This window comes from Cyprinodon variegatus, unplaced genomic scaffold (genome assembly GCF_000732505.1).
Source record: "Cyprinodon variegatus isolate N-32 unplaced genomic scaffold, C_variegatus-1.0 Scaffold23, whole genome shotgun sequence".
In the NCBI taxonomy this organism is placed as follows: Eukaryota; Metazoa; Chordata; class Actinopteri; order Cyprinodontiformes; family Cyprinodontidae; genus Cyprinodon; species Cyprinodon variegatus.
Window position 1 is genome coordinate 104,564 of NW_015150476.1, and position 25,803 is coordinate 130,366.

The following is a 25,803-nucleotide window of genomic DNA, read 5'->3' on the forward strand; positions in this document are numbered from 1 at the left end:
TTTTTCCCACAGAGTAAGGGAATATAAGTACAGGGTTTCAAATTTAAAGTCTAATGTCTCCAGTGACTAAAGAGTCTTCTTAACATACGGGCCAAACTCAAACAAAGAACTTGTGGTGTTGAGGCAGGAAATCCTTTATGGGGTCTCCTGTAGTAGGGGGAAGTTACACTCAGGCAGAAACCGGAGCAGCACAGTACCTGGTTTCTCAATTAGCCTAAAAAAAAAGAAGAAAATAGCAGACTGAAAGGGCAAAAGTCTCTGCTTTTCACATTTTCAATTAAAGCTTGAGGCTTGATCTAAGGTCCTTAATCTGAGTCCTTGTGCACTGTTATCAGATAATTAATGACATGATGTCTGGGATATTTTTGTTCTATAAACTCTTGGTTGATCTGAGTTTAGAGTTAATAAACCAGTGGTTTTAATATTAAAAAAATGTTTAAAAGTTATTGAGAGTTCAGCATTTTTATGACGTACATATAAATCTTTTATTGTCAGACAATGGGGAGATATGATTACCCCTATAGTTTCTGAATTTAAAAAAATAAATAAATAAGAGAAATATGCAGTTGTTACATTATTATAACATGTGTTACAATCCTATCTCATTAAAACTATTATTTACCAAGGAAATGAAACTAACAAACACTAAAATAAGTGTGAACGTGTAAAGGATTTGCATATTTCTAAGACGTGGCAGTAGAAATGAATGAAATGGCTACAAATGGCTGGTGAAGGAGGACGACTTGAGGAATGATCGAACTAAAGTTTTTCACACGCTACAATTTGAACATGCATTTTATGTTGAAAAACGATTAAACCTACCAGACTCAGAAAAGTCTGATAACTATCACACTTCTCATTTTGAGCTATAAGCAGTTGGTCTCAACAGAGATGCTTGTGACCTACATCGCAATCTGATCTGAACAGCAGCTTACTTTATTTTGATATGCTCGTTGTCTGTATAGAAGAAAAAAAAATCATGGACTAAAGGCTTAAGGTATTTAGAAATCTATTTTCTTGTTTGGGTTGTAAGCAGGAATAACCTGTGAATTTACAGCAGGTAGAAGTCACGTTAACTAACACGTTCGAACAAACTGAGTCAAGTTTTGTTTAATCCTTCTGAATTGTGGGGGCATGTTGAAATTTGATAAATTCATTGTCGATTTATGTGTTTTGAGATATAAAAGATTAAAAAAATTACAGAAGTTTCAGATAATGGTAACAAATTTCTCTCCCCCAAAAAGCAGCCAAATATCCAGTGAATTATTTCTACAGCCAGAGAGATTTATAAACTTACAAAGTGGTACCACAGCCTTTTTATTTAAGATGATGAGTCTGAAAGACTGTTTTGGTCATTGAAATGCAACTTTTAAGTTAATTCTGATTAAAACTTAAAATATAGTCTGTTTTCGAGTTGTAACATGTAAGATTGAGGTTTCCAGTTGCAAAGGCCATAACTTTAAGTTAAATATCTTTTTCACAGCATGTACAAACTGAGCATTGGTGAATCACCTTAGATTTACACGACAAAAGGTGATTTCTGCTCAGAAAATTCATTTGGAACTAGGAACACATACTAGTGTTCTAGTACACATAAAAACTATATACATTTCACAAGCCACTGTAATTATTCCAATATCCACAGTAAACAAATATGTTGTGGTATAACTATGTTGCCACTGGCTAAAGCCATGAAAAACCAAATGGGAAACCACAGACATATTTTCTGTTACTTTAGAATTACTTTTGGTGCTACAAATGAAAACAGAAACCAAACCCGCGTGGTCCTGGGGGAAATCCGAAGGTTATTATCCTGAGGGAGCCCCCAGAACCGTTTGTTGGAAAATCCCTGCAATTCTCTAGCAAATACTTTCCTATATCACAATAAACAGTTGAAACATGTGTCACTAAAAACAGGGAAACAGTGTGGTCATGTCCTGCAAATTCAATCTCTCTCATAAATAACATCGGACTGCCGGTTTTATCTGATCCCAGACCTGCCTTTTATTCATGAAGAGAAGCCCCATCTTTCTGTTGAAGCTTGGTATCTAAGCCCATTTATCTCCCAGTTAAATTTAATATGAGATGATTGCTGCTTTTTAATAATTCACAAGAAAAAGAATCAGGTGGAGAGCAGTCATCACGTGTAAGGGAAGGCTAATGGCGTGTAAAACCTCAACGTATGGATTTTTATTATATACAGCAATATTTTGATATTTTATTCTGAAACCAATAATGCTAAAGGGGTGCAGGACTACGCTGCACATATGTTACCACCCTAATGTATCTAAGACCAAATCAGTTTCTCACTGGCTACTCTGCCAAAGCATCTTCATGCTGCAGTGTGCAGGCAGGTTAACTGTCTTTTTGCCTCTCAGTCTTGCATACAAACGCTATGGAGCATGCAGCACACCAACACACTCCTAGAACATCTATGTACTCATCCTAACAGGGGCTCTTGTTTCCAACCACACACGGTGCAACTTACTTTATATGAGATCTAGCTTTGTAGAAATTCAGCAGCAAACAGTTTTTCACTGTCATTCATTTTCTGCTTTGTGTACAGTTTAACAAACCCCTGTGTACATATTTACACATTAAGCATGTCATATTATCATTGGCTTGAGTAAAAACAGCTAAATCTAAACAAAAAGTTGCTGTATTTTAATTATCATAATTTCCCGTATCGATGTATTGCTTATGCTTATTATGCTAAATTTAAAAGTATCCTTTCCATGTTTTCCTTTTGTTTTTACCTATCCATAAAATCTTGATTTCCTGTTACAGACCCCATATTAGGGAATGAAACCACGTGTGACTGATCAGGGGTTTGTAATTCAGCACCAAATTAAGAACTGATTTTCAAACAACAATTTACAAATGGTGAAATGAAAAATACTCAGTTCAATTTAGAGTTATTTAGAGTAAATACAATCCAGGTGTAATCTTGCTTTTTATCTGCAAAATGGGAGCTGCTTGAATCATGCCATTAGCTGTATTATGACAAGCTTTCCTTTGCCAAAAATAGACGAAACCCAACAAGCCCCTAATCCTCTTGAGAGGACTGCAACCCTCTCCAGATTCAACAGGTGGTCTTGTAAAAGATAGCACTTTTCCCGGATCCAGTCTCTGCTGTGCCACTTATTCTGATTGTCTTGGCTCTGCAATAAATCTTTATGCGAGGCACAGGAAACTGGTGTTCCTGTGTCCAATCAATTCATACACGTCTGATGGGTCCATGCTCAAGAAACCTGAGATGACTAGATGAGATCCTTAATTTGGAGGATTGGGATGTCAACAAGATTAAGTTTTCTGCCTCCCTTATAAGCCTCTAAGACGATGAACATTTAAAAAAAAAGTAGTCATACAGGTGGAACTATTTTCAGATTTTATCACCTTGGAAAAATAAATCTGTGTTTTTGTTGTTATAAATGTATATAATGTTATAGACCAAGAAAAATGTTTATTTACAGCTGAACTGAAAGGGAAACCACCACTTTTTACAAGTCATGCTTTGCACTGAAAAAAGTTATGTAACCGCTTTTGGTATTTACTTAATCATATTTAGTTACTTTAACACAATTGTTTTATGTCCTATCCTGCTAACATGAAACAATTGTGTTTAAGTAAGTAAGTATTATTAAGTAAATGCCAAAAACTGTTGCATTATTTTTTACAGTTCCCTCCTTTTTCTTTTAGATTTACAAATATAAATTTACATTAAAAAAAGTTTTTTCATTAGAAAACAACCCAACTGTGTTTGTAATTTCATTTTACCACAAATCTTGCTTTCCTTTGAAGGCTTCTAAGAAATAATGTTGAAGACCAAGGGAGCACAGCAGGTGGTCCCAGGAGAGGTTTGATGCAAAGCAAGGTTAGGTTATAAAAATATATCCTCAGCTTTGAACATCTCACTGAGCATTGTTCAGTCCATCTTTAGAAAGTGAAAAAGTCTGGCACAACTGCAAACCAACTATTCCCCTCCATCTAAACTGGAAGACTATATAGAGGTGGATAGTAATCTGGAAAAAATGTGGAATAAGTTTTGACGAGTTATAGCTGTTTTTATTTATTTTTATATTTGTATTTTTCATTGTATAATGCTTACTGTTGTGTTTTTTTTTTAGGTAGACAACTTTAAGACCTGTCCAGGGACAACAGATGAAAAATAGCCTTTTGGCTTTTACTGTACACTGTCCCTGTCAAATAAATAAATTAATTAAATTAAATTTAAATCCACAGTGGAATTAATCATATTTAACCCTTTTCACACTCAAAGATCTCCATTCAATCTGGTTGAGTCTTTATATGTGCAATGCCTCTTTTTAATAATAAAATAATCTTTTTAATAATTTAAAACTATTTGTGTTTGTTCAAAACTATAACTGCTACTGTTCATGAAACTTTGGCTTTGTTCTTTTTTATCGCTGTATTGTTATAGGTCAGTAGATAATCAAAGTCAATCTGCAGATGAGTATTTCTCCTGTTTGTCTCTCTCTCTGTTCTGCTTTTCCCCTTTGTTGGTCGTGATGGGCTCCAGCAGGGGGTCCAGACTGGCTCTGAAGCCTTTTTCCATCACTCTGTCACCCAGAAACAGGAGCAGACCTGGGAAAGCAGCAGGGCAGGGGAAGCATACACCCAGACATCAAAGAGCCTTCTGATCAAGATTGATTGCTTGCATTAAAAAAATTACTTTAGAGAGTCATGCATTGGTAAAGATCTGAGAATTTTCAGCAGATTATATTTTTGTGTATATTGCTTCAAGTAACCTGAATATAATGACAGCAAAGCAGTGCAGCAGGTTTAATGAGAATCTGCCAGACTGCATGGCTGCTTAAAAGGAGCTCCTCCCACCTTCTTGTGCTCTCCCCCCTTTGACGCTGCAGCAGAGGACTTCAGCTGTTCCCCAGCAGCATTTCACCTCTGCACAGATCAGCAGCAGCAGCAGCGGAGGCATGCAGGGCTGGAGAGCAAAAGCAAGCAATCCCCCTGCAACGAGCAATACCCCGGCTCTGTAAACGCGAAGGACAGCTGGATACTGAGCACACGAGGAATCCGGGAATCATTTATCCTTTTTTTTTTCGGATATCTTTTTATTTTATTATTAATTTCTCAGAGGAAAGCTTTTGTGTTGCCAGGGAGGAGAAAGTCCGGGCAGGTAAGCAGGCAGCAGGCAACACAACCTTGGCCGCAGTATGTTGGTGCTGCCTTTCCCCTACTTCCTTTATTTGATCTAATAGTATACTCTATCACACCTACTGGTTTAATGTGGCAGAAACGTAGCGTCATTAATTGGATACATTTTGATATATTAAAATTAATATAATAAATTCCCCTTTACAATAATGACAGAGCGCTGTGTTAGTTAACATATCTAAAAACAAAGCTGTTTTATCTAAAGCTTCATTTTGCACACACTCAACCACCTTAATATTTAGACTTTTATTTATTTCGTCATTTTGTATGTAAACAAAAAGAAATTTCATTAAGAACAGCTTTAGACAATTAGATATTTTAAAGTGCAGCTTTGAAAACAGTAATAAATACATAAAAATGAGAATATAAACATATGACTATATTTACAGTTTTTACATCATTTTTTTAATAAATAAAATAACCCATTTTACATTACATTCATACAAGATAATACGTGTTGTGTGTAATCTAATAAAAGTTTATTCAGATGCTGATGGATAGGAAAAGGCACTATTATTTGGGAGTTTTGAGAAAAGTTTTGGCGCCCCCCTCCAAACACACACACACACACACACACACACACACACACACACACAGACACACACACTGTCTGTCTCAATGAGGGGAGAACAGGTTGCACCCCCCTCCCTCCCTCTCTCCCTCCTGCTCAGTGAATGAAGGGGCTGCTGTGTGGGGAGAGCAGGCGTGACAAATGCAGCTCGTTCAATGTGTGTGTGCACACACTGATGTGACCTGGTTATCAGACTGGAACATGGACAAATGGACGTCCAATTACTGTGAAAATGAATGAATGGACTTTTTTTTTTTTTGAGAGGGGATGAAGTCCAATTAAGCTTTCTGGACACTGCAGTATACAGACAAAAAGTCTCAGGTGACCTGAGGATCTGGTGCGTGCATGCTTGTTGCTTTATTATTCGCAATAGGTGTAGTTTTGACTGTTTCACTTGGAGTATTGAGATAAAGCCTCTGACCCTTACTGTCACAGGGATAAGGGTATGGAGGGCATAAATTTAGCCTTAGGTAATGCATTTAACGCAAGACTTGAAAACAGACAACATGAGGAATGCGGAAAGCACATCAAACTTTGTGATCTATGCTTCAGGTGGCACCAAAAGCTATAAATTCCACACCCACCCTCCAGCCAGAGACTTCTGACATGCTGTCGAAAGATTTTTTTTTTTTTTATCCGTCAGGGCTTGTTGCAAGGCTTTTTTCCCCTCTCTGTCTGTGTGTGTTTTGCCAGAGGAAGTGAGAAATGTTGGACCTTGAGCTTGAGAAGGTGAAGGGAATGTAGAAGTTCAAACAAGAACATCCAAACACAGAGAACAAGCAACACTGTTTGACAGTCCAAGCCTTGTAAAGTTTATTTTCAGGCAGCTGAGATTGTAAAGTTCATGACAGGATCTTGTCCCTGCAATGGTATTCCAAAATCATTTGTATCTCTGATCAGCTATTTCTTGGCATGACTTGTGTGCAACCTATGACGAGATATTGGGCAACTCTGCTTCCTCTGTTGTCGCAGGAACGGTTAAACAAACAGTGAGCTTGTGGGTTCTTTCCTGCTCAAACTGAGTCAGAAAGAACAAAGAAAAATGTAAACAGGCATTATCTTTACTGACAGAAAAACTCCTTAAGACTACTATAAGATTAGCAGATCTCAAGATTGTTCCGCTGGTGCCATGGGTTATCAGGTATTTTTATCACCAAACACTTGATTTTATTGATTTCATTCCACAAAGTCATGATTTTGTAAATGCACTATTGAATAAAACTCACTGGCTTTCTTTCAGAAGGGTTTTGCTTATCAGCTCTGTTTCTCTAATGTTCAGCACTTAAATGAGCTAATGTTTTACTGAATGGCACCTTGTTGAGAAGCAATTGTTAAGATCATTAAGAGACCCCCAGTTTCAAGAAAGCAAACAATCCCTCTGAAATGGTGTTCCTCACCCCACTGTCAGTCAAGTCAAACATGACCTGACCACTTGGAGGATGAGGGGTGTGTGTGTCTCTGGGTTTGTTTGTCAGGGATAGTGGACACATGTGGAGTTGGAGATTCGAGTGTGTTTCTGTGCACAGTAGTGGGGGCAGGGAGATTGATCTGGGTGTAAGATTCACCCTTGTGAGACTTGTGCCTTTAGACATTCCTAACATTCCGACCTCTGGGATGTTTGAGGCTCTTTGGGGTTCTTCTTGTTTGTCGGGGGGCTGCTGAGAACTCTTTGTAAGGCTTTCATGTTGCTGGGCTCATGTCGGCAAGCCTTTTGGTTGAACAGAGACCACATGCCCTCTAATTTAAGAGGCCATGGGAACATATAGCACAGCACATATTTGGTGTTCTTAAGTTACATCTGGGGATGACCCTAAAGTTCTTATCGCCTAGCGTTTAGGGAGCAGGTGTCTCTGGATTTATTTCCCCATTTGAGTTTTTGTTCTAAGGTGCTTTGTGTTGTAAAACTGAAAAGTCATTAGCACCAAATGTGAAGTATCATTTGTTTTAATTGTTCTTTCTAGTGATCAAAATGAACATGATCTAACTTGGTTTCTATCTTCTGATGTTCTTCTTCACCAGCCATGAGAGCTCATCATCTGTCTGTCAGATTCCTTTTCCAACTCCTCTGAACATATCCGTCTCTCAGCAAACCGAAGATGTCAGCCTGCGGCGACTTTGCAGAACACGTGTGGAAACCTGGCTCTTGTAAGAACTGCTTCCACCCGCTCAGTGCACATAAGACTGGCCACGCCTCAGATGACAACGTCTCGTCTGGGTGTTTGAAGATCAGCCTGGGAGGTGAGGAGGGGGGAGTAACTGCACCTTCACCCTACAGCAAGCCAACCATTGCTGTAAAACCCACCATGATGAGCTTTGACACAAGTGAGACAAAAGATGTGAACATGAACATAGAACAGGTGAGCTTCTAAACTACTTGTCCATTCAAAAGTTTGATCATTTTCATTGTTTTTAACATGGTCAAATTTTTTTCTTTGTTTCAGGACAACCAAAAGAGTCCAACTGAACGAATGGGTCTGAAGAAACTCCTAAACATGCCATTGCTCTATATTGATGATAATAATGGTTGCATCAAGGCCCATAAAGAGGTTCTTCAAAGCCCTGATGCCAAGATTAACTACAACAGCTGCCTCTCCTTGTCCCCCAGTATTGTGCCCAAAGACTCTTTCTTAATCAGCAATGTTTTTGTCAGCCAGGAGGAGGGAAGGGGTTCAAAGAGTTTCAAGAAAAATGCCAATGGGGACTCATGCTGGCAGCAGAATAATACGGCTGCTATTGCGCCAAAAAGCACTTACAATGGAAGAGGAAATTTGATTGAGTCCCATGAATCAACAGTGGAGATTCCTTTATCGATGGATCCTGTTCCTTCTGAACATACAGTTCCTTGCAACCATGTATGCAGTAGTAGCATTATCACGAAAACATCCAGTACTTCCACTGCCCACACCACAGCATCAAGTATGGATACTACATACCAAACTAGTCAAGCTTCCTTCAGTACTATTCCTGCCCTGTCTAAAGACAACAGCTTGTCGGATTCACCTTCTTCCTGTCACAGCAGTACGGATTCCCTCCCTGGACCTAATGGATCAGTAGAAAAACAAAATGAGTTAGTGAGTCCATCAAGCACGTTTAGTCCAGAATCAACTCCAAACTCTCCCAGTGTTCAAAAAGACTCTGAGCCAATATATGCTGAAAGCACCAAGAGAAAATCTAGACCACCAGGAAATGGACCACCGTCAAGCCCAGAGTCCCAAAACCAGATTAAGCAATCCAAGGTTTCCGAGTCTGAGGGCTCTGGAGAGAGTAAGCGAGCCACCATCACTGTAATGGCTGCTCACACAGAAGAGAACAACAGAACTTTCTTTCTGAGCAGCCCAGATTCAGGAGTTGGCACCCAGTGCCACTTCAGCCCAACATCACGCAAAGACCCCAGCAGCCCAGCTTTCCGTTGGCCCAGTCCAAGCCACAGTGCAGCTTCTCAAGGAAGAGAAGCTTCATTGTCTCCAAACTTGCATCCAAAGCCCCAATCTAGTCCACCCATTCCTCCAAAGAGAAGCTCTCGCTCCCCAAAATTAGGAACCTCTAGTCTGTCACCATCTATGTCTTCTCCAGTCCTCCTTCCTGAATTTCCCAAACTTGGCACATCTAGTCTTACAACATCCATGTCCTCTCCTATCCCTCTACCAGAACTCCCCATGCTTTTCCTTGTCTCTGCAAGAGAGGGACACTTCAAGGGCCCTACGGACAACCAGAGTGCAACATCTGAACGCTTGCATAAGTCCAGCCACCACAGTTCTGGTTGGAATTGTCGCATTGAGGAAGAAGAAGAGGTGGAAGAGAGGAAAGGGGTGGAGAAGAAAAAGTTATTTGCCACCAATTCAGGAACAACCTCCCAGGAGTCGGGGCTCATCAATGGTGCTGCTGTCTGGAAAGAGGCCAGTGACTGTAAGACCCACAGCAGCCCCCCTCCGATGACAGAGCCAGGCACGGCCCCCCCTGCTACCACCAACAATGATGCCTGTCAGGGGGAAACCGAGGGCACCAGCGCAGAGACAGAGGGCAAGCATAGCGACAGCATGCCGACCAAGCAACCGTTGCATGGAGGCTCATCAGAGTTGCTGGCAGGAGGAAAGGGAGCTCCCAACCATGACCCCAACCCACCACCTCCCCCACCTAAAAAACTGCACAGGTAAGAATAGCAAAGATCTTGTTAGAATTTTATGCTCATGTTAGGTAACATTCTGTATAGTGATCACAAACATTCCCACTTAATTTAATTATCCCTAGCGAACTGTAAAAAATGTCAGAGCTAGTTTCCTTTTAGAAAGTATTTATTTGATCAAAAATGCTCAAGAACAGGCAAGCAGAAGTTAGCAGAGGCAAGTTGAGTCAGAACTAAGTAGAAAGTGAAGTTGAGGTGTGGAAGTATATTTTTAGATGTTTTACCCACAATTAAGAACCCTGAAAATACAAGCTGCACTTTTTGTCAAATTTTGGGTTTGGCATTTTTCAAACTTGTATTTTTGTAGCAGCATAAACAATCTTTATGCTTGAGGGGGGCAAAATCATACAAAATCTGACATTTTGAAAAGGGGTTTGTCTAAATTGTTATTTACCTTCAGAAAGGAGTGTTATCAAAAACACATTGGATGTTTGAAGACAATTTAGATGTCATTGCCCATATGAGTCTGTTTTTCCCACTACTGCATATACAAGCCTAACTAAGAAAATAGCTACACCACATAATTTAGCCTTCTCCCTGTGCAGTGGGTCTAAATTCAGATAGGGGGTTTGCTCTCATGTTTGACGGTTTGTCTGTGTATATATAGCTGCTTTGCTGCCCCAGTGTACACTCTCCCTGCTAGCACTTACTGTAAATGCACCTTACTGTGGTTGCCACCATGTGGATCTTCCAGTGCCTTCTCCTTTCATAGCATCATTATTCAGCCTTGAATATGCCTCCGTTCTGATGCTGTGTGATCATTCAAACCATTGGGGAATAATCCTCAATGCATGCCTTGTTCGGTTCCTACTGGCATTGTGACTTCTTCAGTTCTAATTAATGCACAAAATCAGCCTGGTGGACGGTCCGCTGCTGTGTCACGTTGCTGTAAACTGTTTTGGCTCTTGCACAAAGGGCCTCATTGTCAAATAGACTTTTTATTCAGTTGCTGTCAGATAAAAAAAAAAATGTTGAGATAGTGCCTTTTCAAATTAAACATCATATTTGCACTGTATTTATATTTGAAGTCAAAACATTATTAGCATTAAGAAAGTTTTTCCTACTTGATGCCTTAATTTTTCCAGTTACCACAGGGATAAAATGCATTCTTCTTTCTGTGCCAGCACCCACAGCATGAAAAAAAAAGAGAGAGTAGCAGCCCTTGGTTTGATTTTTATGAAAAGCAACAAATGTTTATCCTAAAGTAGAAGATGTTCTGAAAATAAGCCCTTTTCTAAGGGTTAGAGTGTCTTAATTGTTTCTGTGGAGTAGGAGGAGGAGGCCCGATTGGGATATAATATCTTCCTTAAAAGCAGAATTTATCCAGCCGCACAAATTAAAACAAATAGATAAAAGCTATGCTTTAAAATATACATATTACCAGTCACCAGGTTTCAGTTGCATCTCCATGATGCAAATCTATATCATGAAAGAGGTGCTCCATCGGACTAAGATCGGATTGGGTTTGGAATAAAGGGAACTCAAGATGTTTACATTTCTGGCTTTGTACCAACAGTATAGTTGTCATCTAGCTCATGTATGGACTGTAGTAAACTTAGTTTGGCTAAATGTGAAGACTACGCGAGAATTGGTTTTGATGGATGTATAACAAATTTGACCTGCACTCAAAAAGTGTTGGAAAAAATTAATATATACATTTTGTTAAAATAACAAATATATATATATATATATATGTATAACAAATTTGACCTGCACTCAAAAAGTGTTGGAAAAAATTAATATATACATTTTGTTAAAATAACAAATATATATATATATATATATATATATATATATATATATATATATATATATATATATATATATATATATATATATATATATATAAAAAAGAAAAAAAAACATTTCATTCCTTATAAAAGAATTTCCAGCTTTGTAAACAGGGACTTAAAACCTTTTTACCTATCTGCTTTAGGGTTCAACATTTGCTCTTCGAGAAGTTGTCAAATTATAAGCGTAACAATGTTTCACATTGTTGTCTCTCACTCATTATTCTCCCTTTTTTTTTTGGACAAGCGGATCAATGGCTTCTGAAATACTCAGACCTACCTGTCATGGGCTAAGAACAATGCTCCATTCAAAGTGAGCTGAAACCTCTCTTCTTCACTCTGATGCTTTAATTTAACTTAATCTTCACTGCCAAATGCCTAAATGCATGAGGAGTTTCTGCCATCTGGTTGGCTGAGTCGATGATGGTGTGAACTTGTCTAAGAAAGGCTTCACTGGGTGTATTTTGGGGTATTTTATGTGTCTTAATATCTATTAGGATTTTATTCCTATATAAAAGATTGTGATTTCATGTTGCATTCCTTTTTGTGATGAAAAGTGAATCAGTTTATTCAGTGTTGAAATCATTCTAATAATTACAATGGTTTAAATAGATTTGAATATTTTGTATTTTCTGCCATTTTGGTGTATTATATCTAATACATGGGATTATGTTTCCAGGACATTACAGAAAATCCCAATGCTTTTTAAAGACATTGGAATAGATTTTTTCCACATTTTTACTATTGGCATCACATCTTTGTATATCCTTGAAAAGCACAAAAATATACAAGCATTTGTCTGCATGACCCATAGTTAAAAAATATTTTTTAAAAGCTGTAGGAATACACACAGACACACTACTACCTCCCAGTCCAATAAATGTAGTTTGCACTGCGTTATGTTGGCAATGTATTGTTTAACTGCATCTGACTGACACTGATGCTGCTAAAAACAGAATTTATTGTAACCTGTACAGTGAAAGTAAAGCTTAATTTTCTTGAAGGGGTGTCCCATTTGTCTGTGTGATATTGGGACTTCTCCTTGAACAAATTGCAAGGGAATACAGAGAGGTGCAGTTGTGACACTAGTAATTGTATCCAGGCTTTAACCTGTTCAAACAACAAGTGTTTGTAGGAATATGGTGCATATGATGGAACAATATAAATCTTGTCTTATAAATGGTTAAACTGTTCCTTTTTAAGGTTTTGTATTAACGGTTGTAATATTTGTTTAATGAATGGAAAATCCTGACCACAGTCACATGTACATTCTCCCTTGTGAACAAGCAATTTGACTCTCTGAATCATTTAAAAGCCACAGATGGTTTGAAGAATCTGCCTCCCAAAGTGTTATATCCCACTTGCAAAAAAAAAACACACACAAAAAACCACATCTTTATCTCTTGTGTCTAATGCATCCTGCACCACACCAGGTCAGCCTTAGAGGGCTGTGTTTGTACCTGTGCCTATATCCTAAGTAGTCTTCTTTAGAAGGAAGGCGTGTCAGCTGGTCATTGATTGCTGCCAAAAGGAGGGGCTTAAGTGAGCAGATTGTTGCCCCTGGCAGCTCCCAAACTGTTCCAGCCTGGCTATCAGTTACAACCAGTAGAAGAAGAGTTTATAGACTCGCCTCTTGGATTCTAGTCATCTGAGTTGGACTTGGGTTTGAGCTGCTTTCTACTCCGTGCACACGTGCTTCAAGATGCTCTGCCCCTCCCTGCACAGAGCCAACATGATCTCCTCTTTTTTTACTGCAGCACAACAGATAGCATCTAGTTGATGCCAGGCACACTTAAAGCGATCTCCTGATTGGTAGCTGAACAAGAGAATACTAAACATAAGGACCAAATGCTTATATTCCACACAACTCATGGATGCAGTTGCTTTTTTTTTCTGCTGAGACACTTTAAATATCCTCATGACTCGCGTGGAACCAGGGTAGTGTTACCACACATGACAGGGCTTTAGACAGCCACCAGTCTGATCCAGGGGGCAAATTTGTGGGTGCCCGACCGACCCGGTGAGGACCTTTGCTTCAGCAGCATGAGGTGAGCACCTGATGGCTGCTTTTGTTTTGTGTTTTCTTAGATTTTACAGTCAGATGTGGAAATTTACAAGAGCTTTTATGAGCAGTCTCATGATGGGAAACGGTGATGTTTTTTGTGGTTCAGTATTGCATTTAAAAAAAAAAAAAACATCAAAACCACTTTTTCTATTCAGAGGTTTCTGTATTTTCGCACCTTCATCAGCAGCTTGTTGACTAAAATAGAAGTGCTGCTGTGACTTTAGCTATTCTTCTATAGATTGCATTTTTACACATATTTGTTAAGGTAGCTATAGGTTGAACAGGATATTTCTTTCTATAAATTCATATCCCGAGAGCTAATATGAATATAAAGACAAGTCATAGTGAGTGCAGTTAAGAAGTAGCTGTCTGACAAGAGGAGGCAATAACAAGCCCAGGTTGGAGCAGTGTACAAAAGATAACATGGATTGGTGTCAAACATTAATGGGTCTCTGGTTTATATGACTAGATAGCCATGGTAACTCCTCTATAGTCTAAGGAAAGGAACAATGAGCGTCTTTCTTTTTCCGGACTATATTGTAATCTATTGAGGTTGCACAACAGCGAGGATAGATTGTTATCCAATACAGATGAGATGCAATAAACTAGCTCTGCAATTAAGGTGGCAAAGCGAGAATTAAACCTTAAAATACAGATAGTTGTGTGAAAAAACTGTTCCCAATGTTGTCTCGAGGTGACTTTACAGACAGGATACATTGTCTCTAGTGGGATTTTTTTTTTTTTTGGCTTCCTAAAGCTGTGAACTTTCAGGCCAGAAAGCTAAACCAAAGATGTGATTGTGGTGCATGGGAAGCACTGTTACAGCTCACAGCTTCTCCATAACGTCATTTCTTTCGATTTCATATGTAACCAAACACTTTTAGCCTAGTCTATCGTACTTTAGCTTTTTGTTGTTTCTTGCTCCAAATGTAAATGGAGAGCAAAAAGAAAAGACCGTGCAAAGTTGGATTTAATTTCTGATGATCTATGCTTTTTCCTTTATCATCCTGTTTGTCCTTCTGACTCTCCAAGCATTAGTCTATTTGTCTTTCAGAGGCGGCTGCATGCTGACATTTTTCTTTTAAGTTGAAGTTAAAAACAAACCACTGGCCTTAGTTTTCCAAGTTTGAAGACATTTCACTCCCCATCAACGAGGCTTTCTCACTTCAAAATGTCTAGAGTAGCTTTTAGTTCCAGGCTTTATACAGTAGCCCCAAAAAAAGCCTTGTTATATCTTAGAAATACATTCGAATTGAACCAAAAAAACAGGTCCATCCCTTAGTAATGTCCTTAAGGTTGTTGTTGGCCTGTAAAACCCGATGCTGTCCCATGCCTCTGAAAAGGGAATTGTTAGGGTCATCGTTGGCCTAGCTGACAGGTGAGATGTTTTGGTCCCCTGCATGGCGATGAGGATTGAGATGGTTTGATTCTTTTTACTTTTTCAACTTTTTTGGAATTATAACTATGACTTGGATGACTGAGAATCTTCACCACCATATAAAATTTTTCTGGTTTTCCTTGACTCTTCAGTCTATGACAACCACTGTGCTTGGTGACCTTTGAGTTAAGCAACATAATCTTGTTTTGATGGGTTTGGAGTTTTGTAGGTCTGGGGGTTTTTGTCCAACGTCTACAAAACTAAAGTTCATCGCAAGTATAGCTACCCAATGAAGCAGTTTGTTTAAAGTGTACTATTATTTGAAATTCTTATTTGTATTCTAAATTCTGAGTTAATATCATTGGTCCCTGATTCCATGTTTTGTTTTGTTTTTTATTGACGCCGCAGCCTACCTATAGAATCTCATACCAGCACATGCCTAAAACATAAAAATCTTCCTTGATTTAAAACTTTTTTTTTTTTCTTTTTTTTATGTGCATGAGGGTCTCATTTTACGAAATGATAATACTGTGTTAAAGAGTTTGGATAAATCCACATTTTCCTCCCTCCTGTTTGCATGTTTTTCCTTCCAATAGCGTTTTTCCTCACTGTAACCTTTAGCATCTTGGGCCTTTATCAGGAGTTTGCATTGACTTGATGATCTTTATCCAACCGACTGAATATCTAATGGGAATGTAAAGACAACTTGATACATTGTTCAGGCCAACTGTGTGTTTTTGAACTTTTGCTCTCCTCAGTGTGTGACAAACATGCTTCTTGGATGGTGTCATGTCATATGCTTTACCACCGAGTGGGACTCTAAATTTTGACGCAGGAAGTGAAACCAGTTTAGAGAGCCTCAACACCATGGCTGCAGCTTAGTTTGTGTCTTATTTAACCCAGAGGGCTATCTGTAGCCAGCTGCATGTAACTCCAGTCTGATCTGTTTTTAAAGTCGGACCGGCTCCTGTTGCTCTGCTTTTTTAAGAAGACATCAGGATGCGTTGTATATAAACAGATGGAGACTATCCCACCTACTGTAATGCACTTATTGAGAATCTGTGTGGTTTCTAGATTGATGAGTGAGGGCGACATGCTTTAGTTTATCACAGCAATCACAGTATTTCAAGCCTGATCGTAGGGTGATTAAATCTGCTAAGAGGAAATGGGCAGCCGGGATGTTTAGGCTGAAGGTTGGCATTCCATTCATGGGAAAGGCGGTTAAATCTACAGGCGAACCGTAACATCCTGAAAAAAACTCCATTCAGCTTTTCCAACAGCATAGCAAATAATGGCATTCTAAAAAGCACGTTTTCGACACAAATCTGCTCATTCTGAGAGATGAATGTAGAGACACAGGCATAGACTTCTAATCTCTGCACCCATTACCATTTGTCCCATGCCTCAGCACTTCCTCTGCCTTTCATCACACCTCTTTTGTCTGCAAAACGTAGTGGATCCTTTGGCACACCGGCCACAGAGAGTATACCTCACCCTTTGTCTCCTCCACTACTCCTCTCCTCCTCTTTTATTTGTTCTCCTGATTTATGTTGGAACCAAAGCGGTGGAGGAGTCATTTTGAAATGGAAGAGAGGAATGATGATGATAAAGATGAGGAAGGAGTCTAGCTGCACCCCATAATGCATGCATAATGAAACAAATAAATGGCTTTCTCTCTTCCATAATTGGTCACTTTCTAGATTAAAACTCTGCTCATGTAGTATTTTCCTTGGCATTATGAGAGGCCATCATGTCAGTCAGGAAGTTGAATATGAGAAATCAAAAGCTTTTCCCTCAATTATAACAAGGAACAAGTTAATGTTTTAAATTATCATTTAAATTTGAATAGTCAAAATGCCTTTTTTTCTTGAAGCTTTTAACTCATGCAGTAATTCAGCTAGGAACAATGCCTCCCTGTGAGAAAGAGGAAATTGTGACCATGTAAAGTAAAAGCAAATGTCCTCTTTCTAGATTTTAGTACCATAACACAGATTTTTTTCAGTTGAGAGGAAGTGAATCAGTTCCATTTTTAAATAAACGTTACTATATCTACAGTAAAAGATCAGATGCCGGGGTTGGTCTGGCTGATGGTTTCACTTAACCAACCAGTCAGACGGTAGTTCTCATGCACTACTTTAATCTGCTTGTTTATCTTTTACAGGGTGAGTGGTAAGATGAGTGGCAGTACCATGGAGCTGAATAGCAGCAGCCAGCGTGGGCCCAGCGAGAGCTCTGTCTCTTCTGTGCGGAGCCTGGGCAACATTAGTCTGCCAGCTGCATCCACTGACAACCTGACAGCTGATACTGGTAAGTCAGTCACAACAAATCAAGTCCATTTGAGAGGATTTACTCCAACAGGGACATGCACAAGGAATCTAGAGCCTTGTCTCAAGTTTATTAGCATTAGTATCACCAATACTTCCTCACATTCAACTAGCTGAAAGGGCAAATGGAGCGCTGCAAGGTTATATTTACCCACTTATCGTTTACCCTCCTTCTTTGTGTTATGACTGGGCGTGTTTAAGATTTCTAAAGTCTTGCAACCTGCAACGTGGCTCCTATTGAGTGGCATTTGTCCTTGGCGTATCAGCCCTAAACCTCGGTGGCTCTCAGACGCTTGTAATTGCCACAACTTCCTGTGGAAAGCTGTTTAAAGAGATAATTATGGACTCTGATAACGAGGGAAAAAAGGGCTTGGCTTCATCAGAGTACTTCTTTTTTTCTGTCTTTATGCTTCTCTCGTCACTGTGAAAGCAGTTATTGAAGACTGCACAGCACAATTACCTTGCTGTCTGCCTCCTTTAGGGTAATGCAGAGTCTTTAATTGAAATGAGTGGATTATAATCGGGTGGAAGATGTTTTTGAGTGTTGGCTTGAAGCAGAGATTGTGGAAAGTTCCAGCTCTTTTGAGGAAATGAGGTATGTGTTTATACGTAGCTGAGCAGTTAGAGAGGGGGTGTCATTGACAATTGAGCTTAACAGTAAGAAATATGAATCAGTCACAGTTGGACTCTCAGAAATAAGAATAAAACTGAATTTGTTTGTTTACTATGCTGACACGCTGTTCTTGGTTATACGAAAGAACATGCAACTTTTTTCTCATCACTAAAAGCCTTTTTTGAATATTTCTTTTGGGAGAAAAAACTGAATCTTACTGATATAATAAAAGCCACTGATGCATATTTTTTTTTTCTTTTTTTCTACTTAGGGTCTCGGGATTCTGCACGGATGTCTTGTTCTTCACCGTTTCCCAGAACCTCTGTTGCATCAGCTCCTGGTTCACCACACTCTTCGTCTTTCAGCAGCTTGAATCACCAGCCACCTCCTCTTCCGGAGAAGAAAATGGTCAACCGCACCGTGTCTGCTCCAGATAGCGCCAATGGCAAACCCTTTGTCAGGGCTTACCCACGCCTCCCGTTTGCCGGCTCTGAGAGCAACGTATGCCGCTCTGCTGATGCCAGCTCCCGTACCAGCCTGCCATCAAGCCCGGTTGACGCCCGGCCCGTTTTCTCTTCAAACGAGTCCCTGGACCGCTGTCACCTCCCTCTGGCTCGGCCCTCAAAGTCCAGAACCCTGGATGAGCAGCAAAAGGCTCAGGGACGCTTAGGAGTGCACTGCCGGACCAGCATCACCTGCTTGTCCTCGCCCCAGCTTAGCGCCCCCTTCTCGGCCGCAGAGGCAGGCTCAGCACCGAACCTCGGTTCCAGCTTGCAGCTCCAGAATCTCCTGAGTAATATCGACAGCAGGGAGGGGGTGTACTCTAAACTGGGTGGCCTGTATGCAGAGTCGCTGCGACGCTTGGCCCTTAAATGTGAGGATCACTTTACTCGCTCCCAGAAGAATCCACTCAGGTTTGACGAGAGCAACTGGTCATTGTTCAGACTTACTTCTAACAAGCCGAGCTGCAATGCAGGAGATGCTGTTTACTACTCTGCTGCCTGTGCCTTGGACCCCAGAAACTCCTACGCTGTAAAGGTAAAATACTATTGATTCAACTGATGACTTGATGAATAGCTGCTGGACAATTAAGGATGCAACTCAAGAAAGATTTAATTCAGTAAAGAGATCTCAGTATTTTCATTTCTTATATCTTTTTATCTCTTATCTTTTCTCTTTTTATATCAAAGAAGTTTTTCTTGTCAACTTTCTTTGAAGTCTTGATGAAACTTCTCACTGTCTCAGCACCTCAGGATTAAGTTCCTCTGGTTGTTTCACAATAAAAGCCTCAGAGCTCTTTGGGCACATTCACAAGCTCCAGTAAACCCATAACTTAACCCAGTGGTTGTCAACTTTTCAACGCCCGATTAAAAGGATTACTTCCAACCCTGAAGTATGACTGGAACAAAAGGCATGCTAACCTCACCAACAGTTGTTAGCAGTCATTGCTGATAGCACATCCCTGCTAGACTCCGATGTTCAGAAGCACAACTGCAGCATTTGACTTTTGGGTTTAACTTCTATATGTGTTTGGCCATAAATGATTAGTTATGTTACTATAAGCTGTGTTGTAGTTAATTTTACGCTAGTCAACTCAAAGCTGTGCAATCAAACGGTTTTGCTCCTGAGCCCTCGTCCTACAATGCGTCACTCTGTGAACAGGCTGCATTCTCAACAATATAGACTTCCAGACAGCATGGGGGGTTTATCCATCAAAGAAAGCTGTTAAAATAATATAATACCCCTGTTTTGTGGCAAATAAATCAAATTCACTGGTAAAACCTCATCACAACCATGAGTTCAGCTAATAAAAAATAAAAAATTTTAACAAAGAACAGCCTTAACTACCAATTAAATACTTTCATCTTTGAGTGATAACATGCTATAAGTTTTAACTACAGTGGTGGTCCTTAGTAACGACTGAAATTTGATAAGGAATGAGGATACATCTGTCTGTTTTAGTGACCAGTTATTCTCATGACATGACAGGTTTACATAAAGTTAAGATGGAGAATAATAAAGGAGTCATTATATGAAACACTCCTGAGCTGTTGCTGTGAAGCCTTTTCACTATTGTTGTTAAGGGCTTAAATATCTGTTGGGTGTGAATGCATAAAAGAACTTGAAAGTTGAAAGAAAAGTTGTGGGAATGAAAACCATGCGGTTCCATTATTGTTGGTCTACAGGTGGGATGGTCCCAAAGCAGTGCAAACCTTCAGAACAGATAGAGTAAACAAGCAGCCAGCAGGGTGTGGATTCTGTCTGGCTGATCTTTGTGCTCCAGTTGGTGTTGCTGAACAAAGCGGCAGCTCTTTGTGTTGTATGTGTCACACCACCGGCTATCCACCCAGAGTATTGCTTAATGTCTCCAGCCACAATTAATTTTTACATTCCAGGAAGGCTTTACAGACAGACAAACCACCGTTGTCAGGGCCAACCCTCACACTGATGCACAGCGCAGCACAAGGGCATCCTTCAGAAGTGGGGATCATAAACAGACACGCAGTCAGTTTGGGTTTTTTTAACAGGATGACTGTGTTGGCAAAATCTTTTTAGGTTTTAGAAATGCTGATTGTTTAGATTTGGTTGTTTTTGTTTTGTTTTGTTAGATTAAGGATGAGACCATAGCCACAATAAAAACATTGTTAACATTTTATGAGATGGGTGTTTGGTTGTGTTGGGTTTTTCTGATTTAGAAAGTCTGTCAGGATTTTATTAGGATGGTCCAGGATTTCTGGAGGTTTAATTAAAAAATGTTTGCAGCTTACTTTAAATCTGAGGCTAGTCTGTGGGAACAAATATCTCAGCGGACTCCAGTCTGAAAAACATTTTCATTTATGCATTACGATCGCCATAATGTTGGATTATTTACAAAGGAACCAATTATTGTGTGTAAAGAAAGTGGAGGAAGGAGGTGTTGCACCGCCAATGATCTTCCTCCATAAAACAACTAGAACCAAATAAGAAAAACAACCCCAACCTTTAGAAACATCAACTGTTTTTGAAAAAGCTTTAAACTGTTACCCCAACCTGCTGTACAGAATTTCCTGAACCTTTGACATCCCAATACAATCTGTTTTCATTCATAAAGAAATGAAGGATGATATACATGTGCAAGTGGAGGTTGAAGGCAGTGCACCACCAAGGGGCAAAGAAAATAGCTTTTTGATTAGCTTTTGAAAGTGAGATGCTGCAAAAACAAAACAATAAAATCTTATTAACTAAAACATATATTTTAATGTTTAACACAAACTTTTCTATTTTTACTAAATTGTTGTGACCAGAAATGCTCTAAATGGTTGTTATCCGTACCAACTGTGTTCCATTCAGACAGGAACAGCTGTGTAAATCACAGCCCAGTGCCAACATTGGTTATCAGTATACCGTTAATGTGAACTACTCAGATGTTTTTATGACTGGTCTTGTTTTAAGAAGGTTACGTTCACCATGGCGTTGGTTCTAGCCTCTGGGTCCAACTGATCTGTATTTTTAAAGATGCCCTGTGATGATAATGATGATGATATATTCACCTTTTGTGCATATGGTGTTTTATTTGTCTTCTCTTACTCTTGTCTTGTTTTCATTTTATTCTACAGATCTGTAAGAGTTCATCCATTGAGAGCAAACAGGGTCATCTCTACGGTCTGACTGTGCAGCAGATCATCCCTACTCATTTTAACATTCAGCAGGATTGTGGTCACTTCCTGGCATGTGTTCCTCAGAGCATGCTTCCCTCGGATGAGGTGTCTCTGCGAGCTGCGCCGACTCCTGTATCACCACAGTGTGCAGCATCTGCTCAGGCTCAGCAGGCGGAGCAAGAGAGAGTGGTGGTCATCACTCCTGAGATCCCCCATCAGACTGCTGCTGACTTTGTACGGGAGTGGGAGATGTTTCATAAAACTCAGCCTGAAGTCTATGAGCGCCGTGTTTGCTTCCTGCTCTTGCAACTATGCAATGGCCTGGAACACCTGAAGGAGCATGGGGTCACACACCGTGATCTTTGTTTAGAAAACCTGCTTTTAGTCCCTCGTCAGAACAGGGCCTCCCTCCTTGGTCAGAGCGGTGCTGACAGCGGTTCCTCCAATGCGGCACCTGCAGGAGATGTTCAACGCCACCTTCCGCGTCTCCTCATCAGCAACTTCGCAAAAGCCAAACGTCGATCATCAGAGGATGCGGCTTCAACGAATGGGGACCCTCGCATTAAGCGTGACCATGCCAGATTGGCCCCCGAGATCGTCTCTGCCGCTCAGTATCGTAAATTTGATGAGTTTCAGGCTGGAATTTTGATCTATGAGCTTCTTCACCAGCCCAACCCGTTTGAGGTGAGTCCAGCGCTGAGAGAACAGGACTACCGCTGTGAGGACTTGCCTCCTGTGCCCCCTGTCTCCATTTACTCCTCAGGCCTTCAGAGGCTAGCACAGCTCCTCTTACAACCAGACCCCATCAAACGCATCCACATCCAGGAGGCTAAACGGATACTTCAGAGCCTGCTCTGGGGCCCCAGGAGAGACCTGATGGAACAGCAGTGGGAACGGCACAGGCGAGGCGGGATCTTCGTTGATGGGTCCCGAAACGAGGGCCTCCTCAACTGGCTGGACGTTAAAAGGGCCCTGCTGATGATGAAGTTCGCCGAGCGCTCGCTGGAGCCAGAGAGAAACGCAGAGCTGGAGGACTGGCTGTGCTGTCAGTACTTTTCCACGGCTCACCCTCTGTCTCTCTGCCATACGGCTGAACTGCTCTACTCCCTGAAGTGACAGCTCACATGTGTGACCGGAGCTGAAATCATGTGTGAACTTGTAAACGTGTGAATGAGAACATTAATGTCCAGACACTACGGACAGAACTGTGAACCTGCTAATGTTACTGCTGCGTGCATGAAAGCCATAAATCACCAACATCCACCAACGATGGTCTCATTAGGGTCTGAAAAAAAGGACCCTGAGGAAGTAAGAGATGCACCAATTTCCAAGTTGGTTTTATTTTTATGGCTTTGTTCTGCTAAAAGTGAACAGCAATAAAAAAATGGATCCCATCTTGAGAGGTTAATTCTTTATATTGAGGAGAAGAAAAAAAGTGTGTGTGGGTTATAAAAAAGAGACAAGATGGTACATTTTTATGGCTAGTGTAACAGACAGCAGTTTCCATGGTTACTTGTTTAAAGTGAAGATCCTGGACTGAATTTTGAGATGTCAAACAGTCTGCCAACATTTACAGACTGTTTCCTACAGCAGACAGATGGATAAAACAACTTTTTGGTACCTGAATTAGCCTTCCTGTTATTAGCTCTCTAATCTAAGACTTACTCCCAATGTAACTTCTTCCAACCTGAAGAGTGTTAATATCACTTTGCATTTAACCCATCCCCTTGGGGAGCAGTAGGCTGCCATCGTGGGGCGGCCGGGGAGCAATCAGGGGTTAGAGCCAGAGTGGCAGTCTGTGGGAGCTCTATAGCCTAACCAGTGGGGCCGTCAATCCCCAGTGTTGACATCAACAGTGTAGCTCTTGGTCTGGTTCAGGTCTGGGCCGATCAAGCTGTTAATCGTCAGTCATCAGCCAATGTCTCTGTGCATCTCTATTAGAAAGAGTGGTTATAATAACAAAATGCGGTTACCAAAGCTTCTTATTTGATACTCTTTGTATTTATTAAATAGATGTGGAGACAGTTTATGCACTGTGAAAGCGTGACTTATAACCCGACTTTGTTGTCCGCCCATAACTTTTCTACATTTACATCTAATTTCTTCTCAAAATAGGACTTGACAATTCTCAGTTGGACCTCTGGCACCTTCTCTTCCATGTTCTAAGTCGTAAGCACTTAGTGCTAGACTGTGAAAACAACCTACTGCAGAGAAAGTCCTTTCTGGTGTGATTAACTTGCCACAATGATCAACAAACCCCTGCCAATATACTGATTGTCAACTTTTCCCAGGCTCTGATGACTTTCGTCACCTTTGAACATTCTTACATTTGTTCCAGTGCCTTTCATTCTTTGCATGTTACAGTGATTTGAAACAAAATGTAAATATCTTTCTGATAATTTCTGCCTTGTGAAACTGGCCTTTCACAGAATGTTCCGGTAACAACTTTGTACAGATATTTGTAAATGATTTTCAAAAGCAAATGTGAGCCCAAGCAGGTCTTAGAAAGCCATGAATATGAGCTACAGTTATTATTTATAATGAATTTTGTTTTCTTTTTGAAGTCACTGGAAATTTGTCTTTGTTCACTGTCTTTTATATATGCATATTTTTTCTTCTGTGATTTAAGTTTTCCTTTTTTTTACCCCAACACAAATGCAAAATAAACTGTGTGGTATATGTACTGCATGCAGGTTTATGACCATGACAAATTCAGATTTATTTCTTTTTCTGAGAAAACATCCTTTGAACTAATCCATAAGGGATTTGGGATTTTGAGTGCAAAATTTATTTGATTTTTGCTTCTCTCCTACTTGTGTCGCTCAATAAACTGTGCATATATTTTCTCACAGTTAATATTGCGTCTTTTTTTATGTGTGTTTTTTGTGTGTTTTTATGGAGAACATGTTGAAAAATGTCAGAAGTGCGGGATGAGTCATATTGCAGCTCCACCCTGAGCTGCTAACTAAAATGACAGTATCCCACCTGGACAGTATTTTTCTAAAAGTTGTGGCAAAGAACTATTTTCAAAAGTGGAGTTTAGCTGTTGGACTCAAAGTAGCCAAAGAACAAAATAAAACCTAAACTTCCACATATTGTTTTTAATGTACAGCTGAGTGTTAGCAGTGCAACAGAGCTGGATGTTACAGGAAGTTGGAAGAGTAACAGTCTAAAACTTCCCCTAACATGCCTACATTTGGAGTATCTCTACTATGTGATAACCGCTATGTGGCACTAATTAAGATGGATTAAGCTCCCTGTCAAGGATATTGCTTAAAATGTTGGCCAACAAAATAACCATCTATCAATGAGTCATGTCCTGCCAGATGTTGCTAGAATAACACCATGAAAAATGTATTCAGTTGCATAATAAGGTATTAATTATAATTTATTTAGGAAGAAGAGACAGAGCAAAATATAGTTTAAAAAAATATATATAGATGAAATCTGATGTTTAAATGTTTAATTGTACTTTTTTTTGGAGCTAAATAATGTGCACATTTTTAGTTCTCATCCTATAGAAGGGCATACAGTTATAATTTGATTAGAAAGAGATCAGTGAGAGGATTTATTGAAATATGCAAAAATGTATTCCAACAACTCTTCCTATCTAATAGTCTCATCATGAAGAAGGACTGTGGTGTTCTACAATATTAGAATGTTGTTCATGTAAACAGATGATCAACTTTCATTTTTTTCAATATAAGTGCTTCCACCACCCTTTGCAGTGACGACTGTAAAATGTGCCAATGGGTCTTTTACATCACAAGGTTTTTTTCTGCATAGTTATTTGAATTTGAACATTCATCCATCTTCTTCCATCACTGGTGTACAGTAGGTTGGTGTCTTATCTTCAGCAGGCTATGGGTAAAAGGTTGGGCATTTGTATGTAAGGGTAAAAGAGATGCCAATCGACCTAACAGTCGGGATTTTGGACTATGGGTGGAAGACAGGGCACCCAAAAACAGAACCCCCACATGCACAGGGAAAACATACAAACTCTTTGCAGAAAGACCTTAGACTGGTAATCTATCTCAGCAACATT

The 25,803-nt window shown here is 39.9% G+C and overlaps 1 protein-coding gene across 2 annotated transcripts; it reads left to right on the top strand.

The window, feature by feature from the left end:
* The first annotated feature begins 4,918 nt into the window (after window positions 1-4,918).
* On the top strand, window positions 4,919-24,601 carry LOC107096131 (tyrosine-protein kinase SgK223). Of its 2 annotated transcripts, XM_015392647.1 has the most exons (6): window positions 4,919-5,158; window positions 7,787-8,124; window positions 8,209-9,917; window positions 17,345-17,490; window positions 18,392-19,158; window positions 21,717-22,874. In XM_015392647.1, exons 2-6 carry the CDS (start codon window positions 7,864-7,866, stop codon window positions 22,872-22,874), a joined length of 4,041 nt encoding a protein of 1,346 aa, XP_015248133.1. In that variant the 5' UTR covers window positions 4,919-5,158; window positions 7,787-7,863. The 2 variants fall into 2 exon arrangements, with proteins under 2 accessions (XP_015248133.1, XP_015248140.1); XM_015392654.1 differs by lacking the exon at window positions 4,919-5,158 and having other exon boundaries at window positions 7,864-8,124; window positions 21,717-24,601.
* Window positions 24,602-25,803: the final 1,202 nt, after the last annotated feature.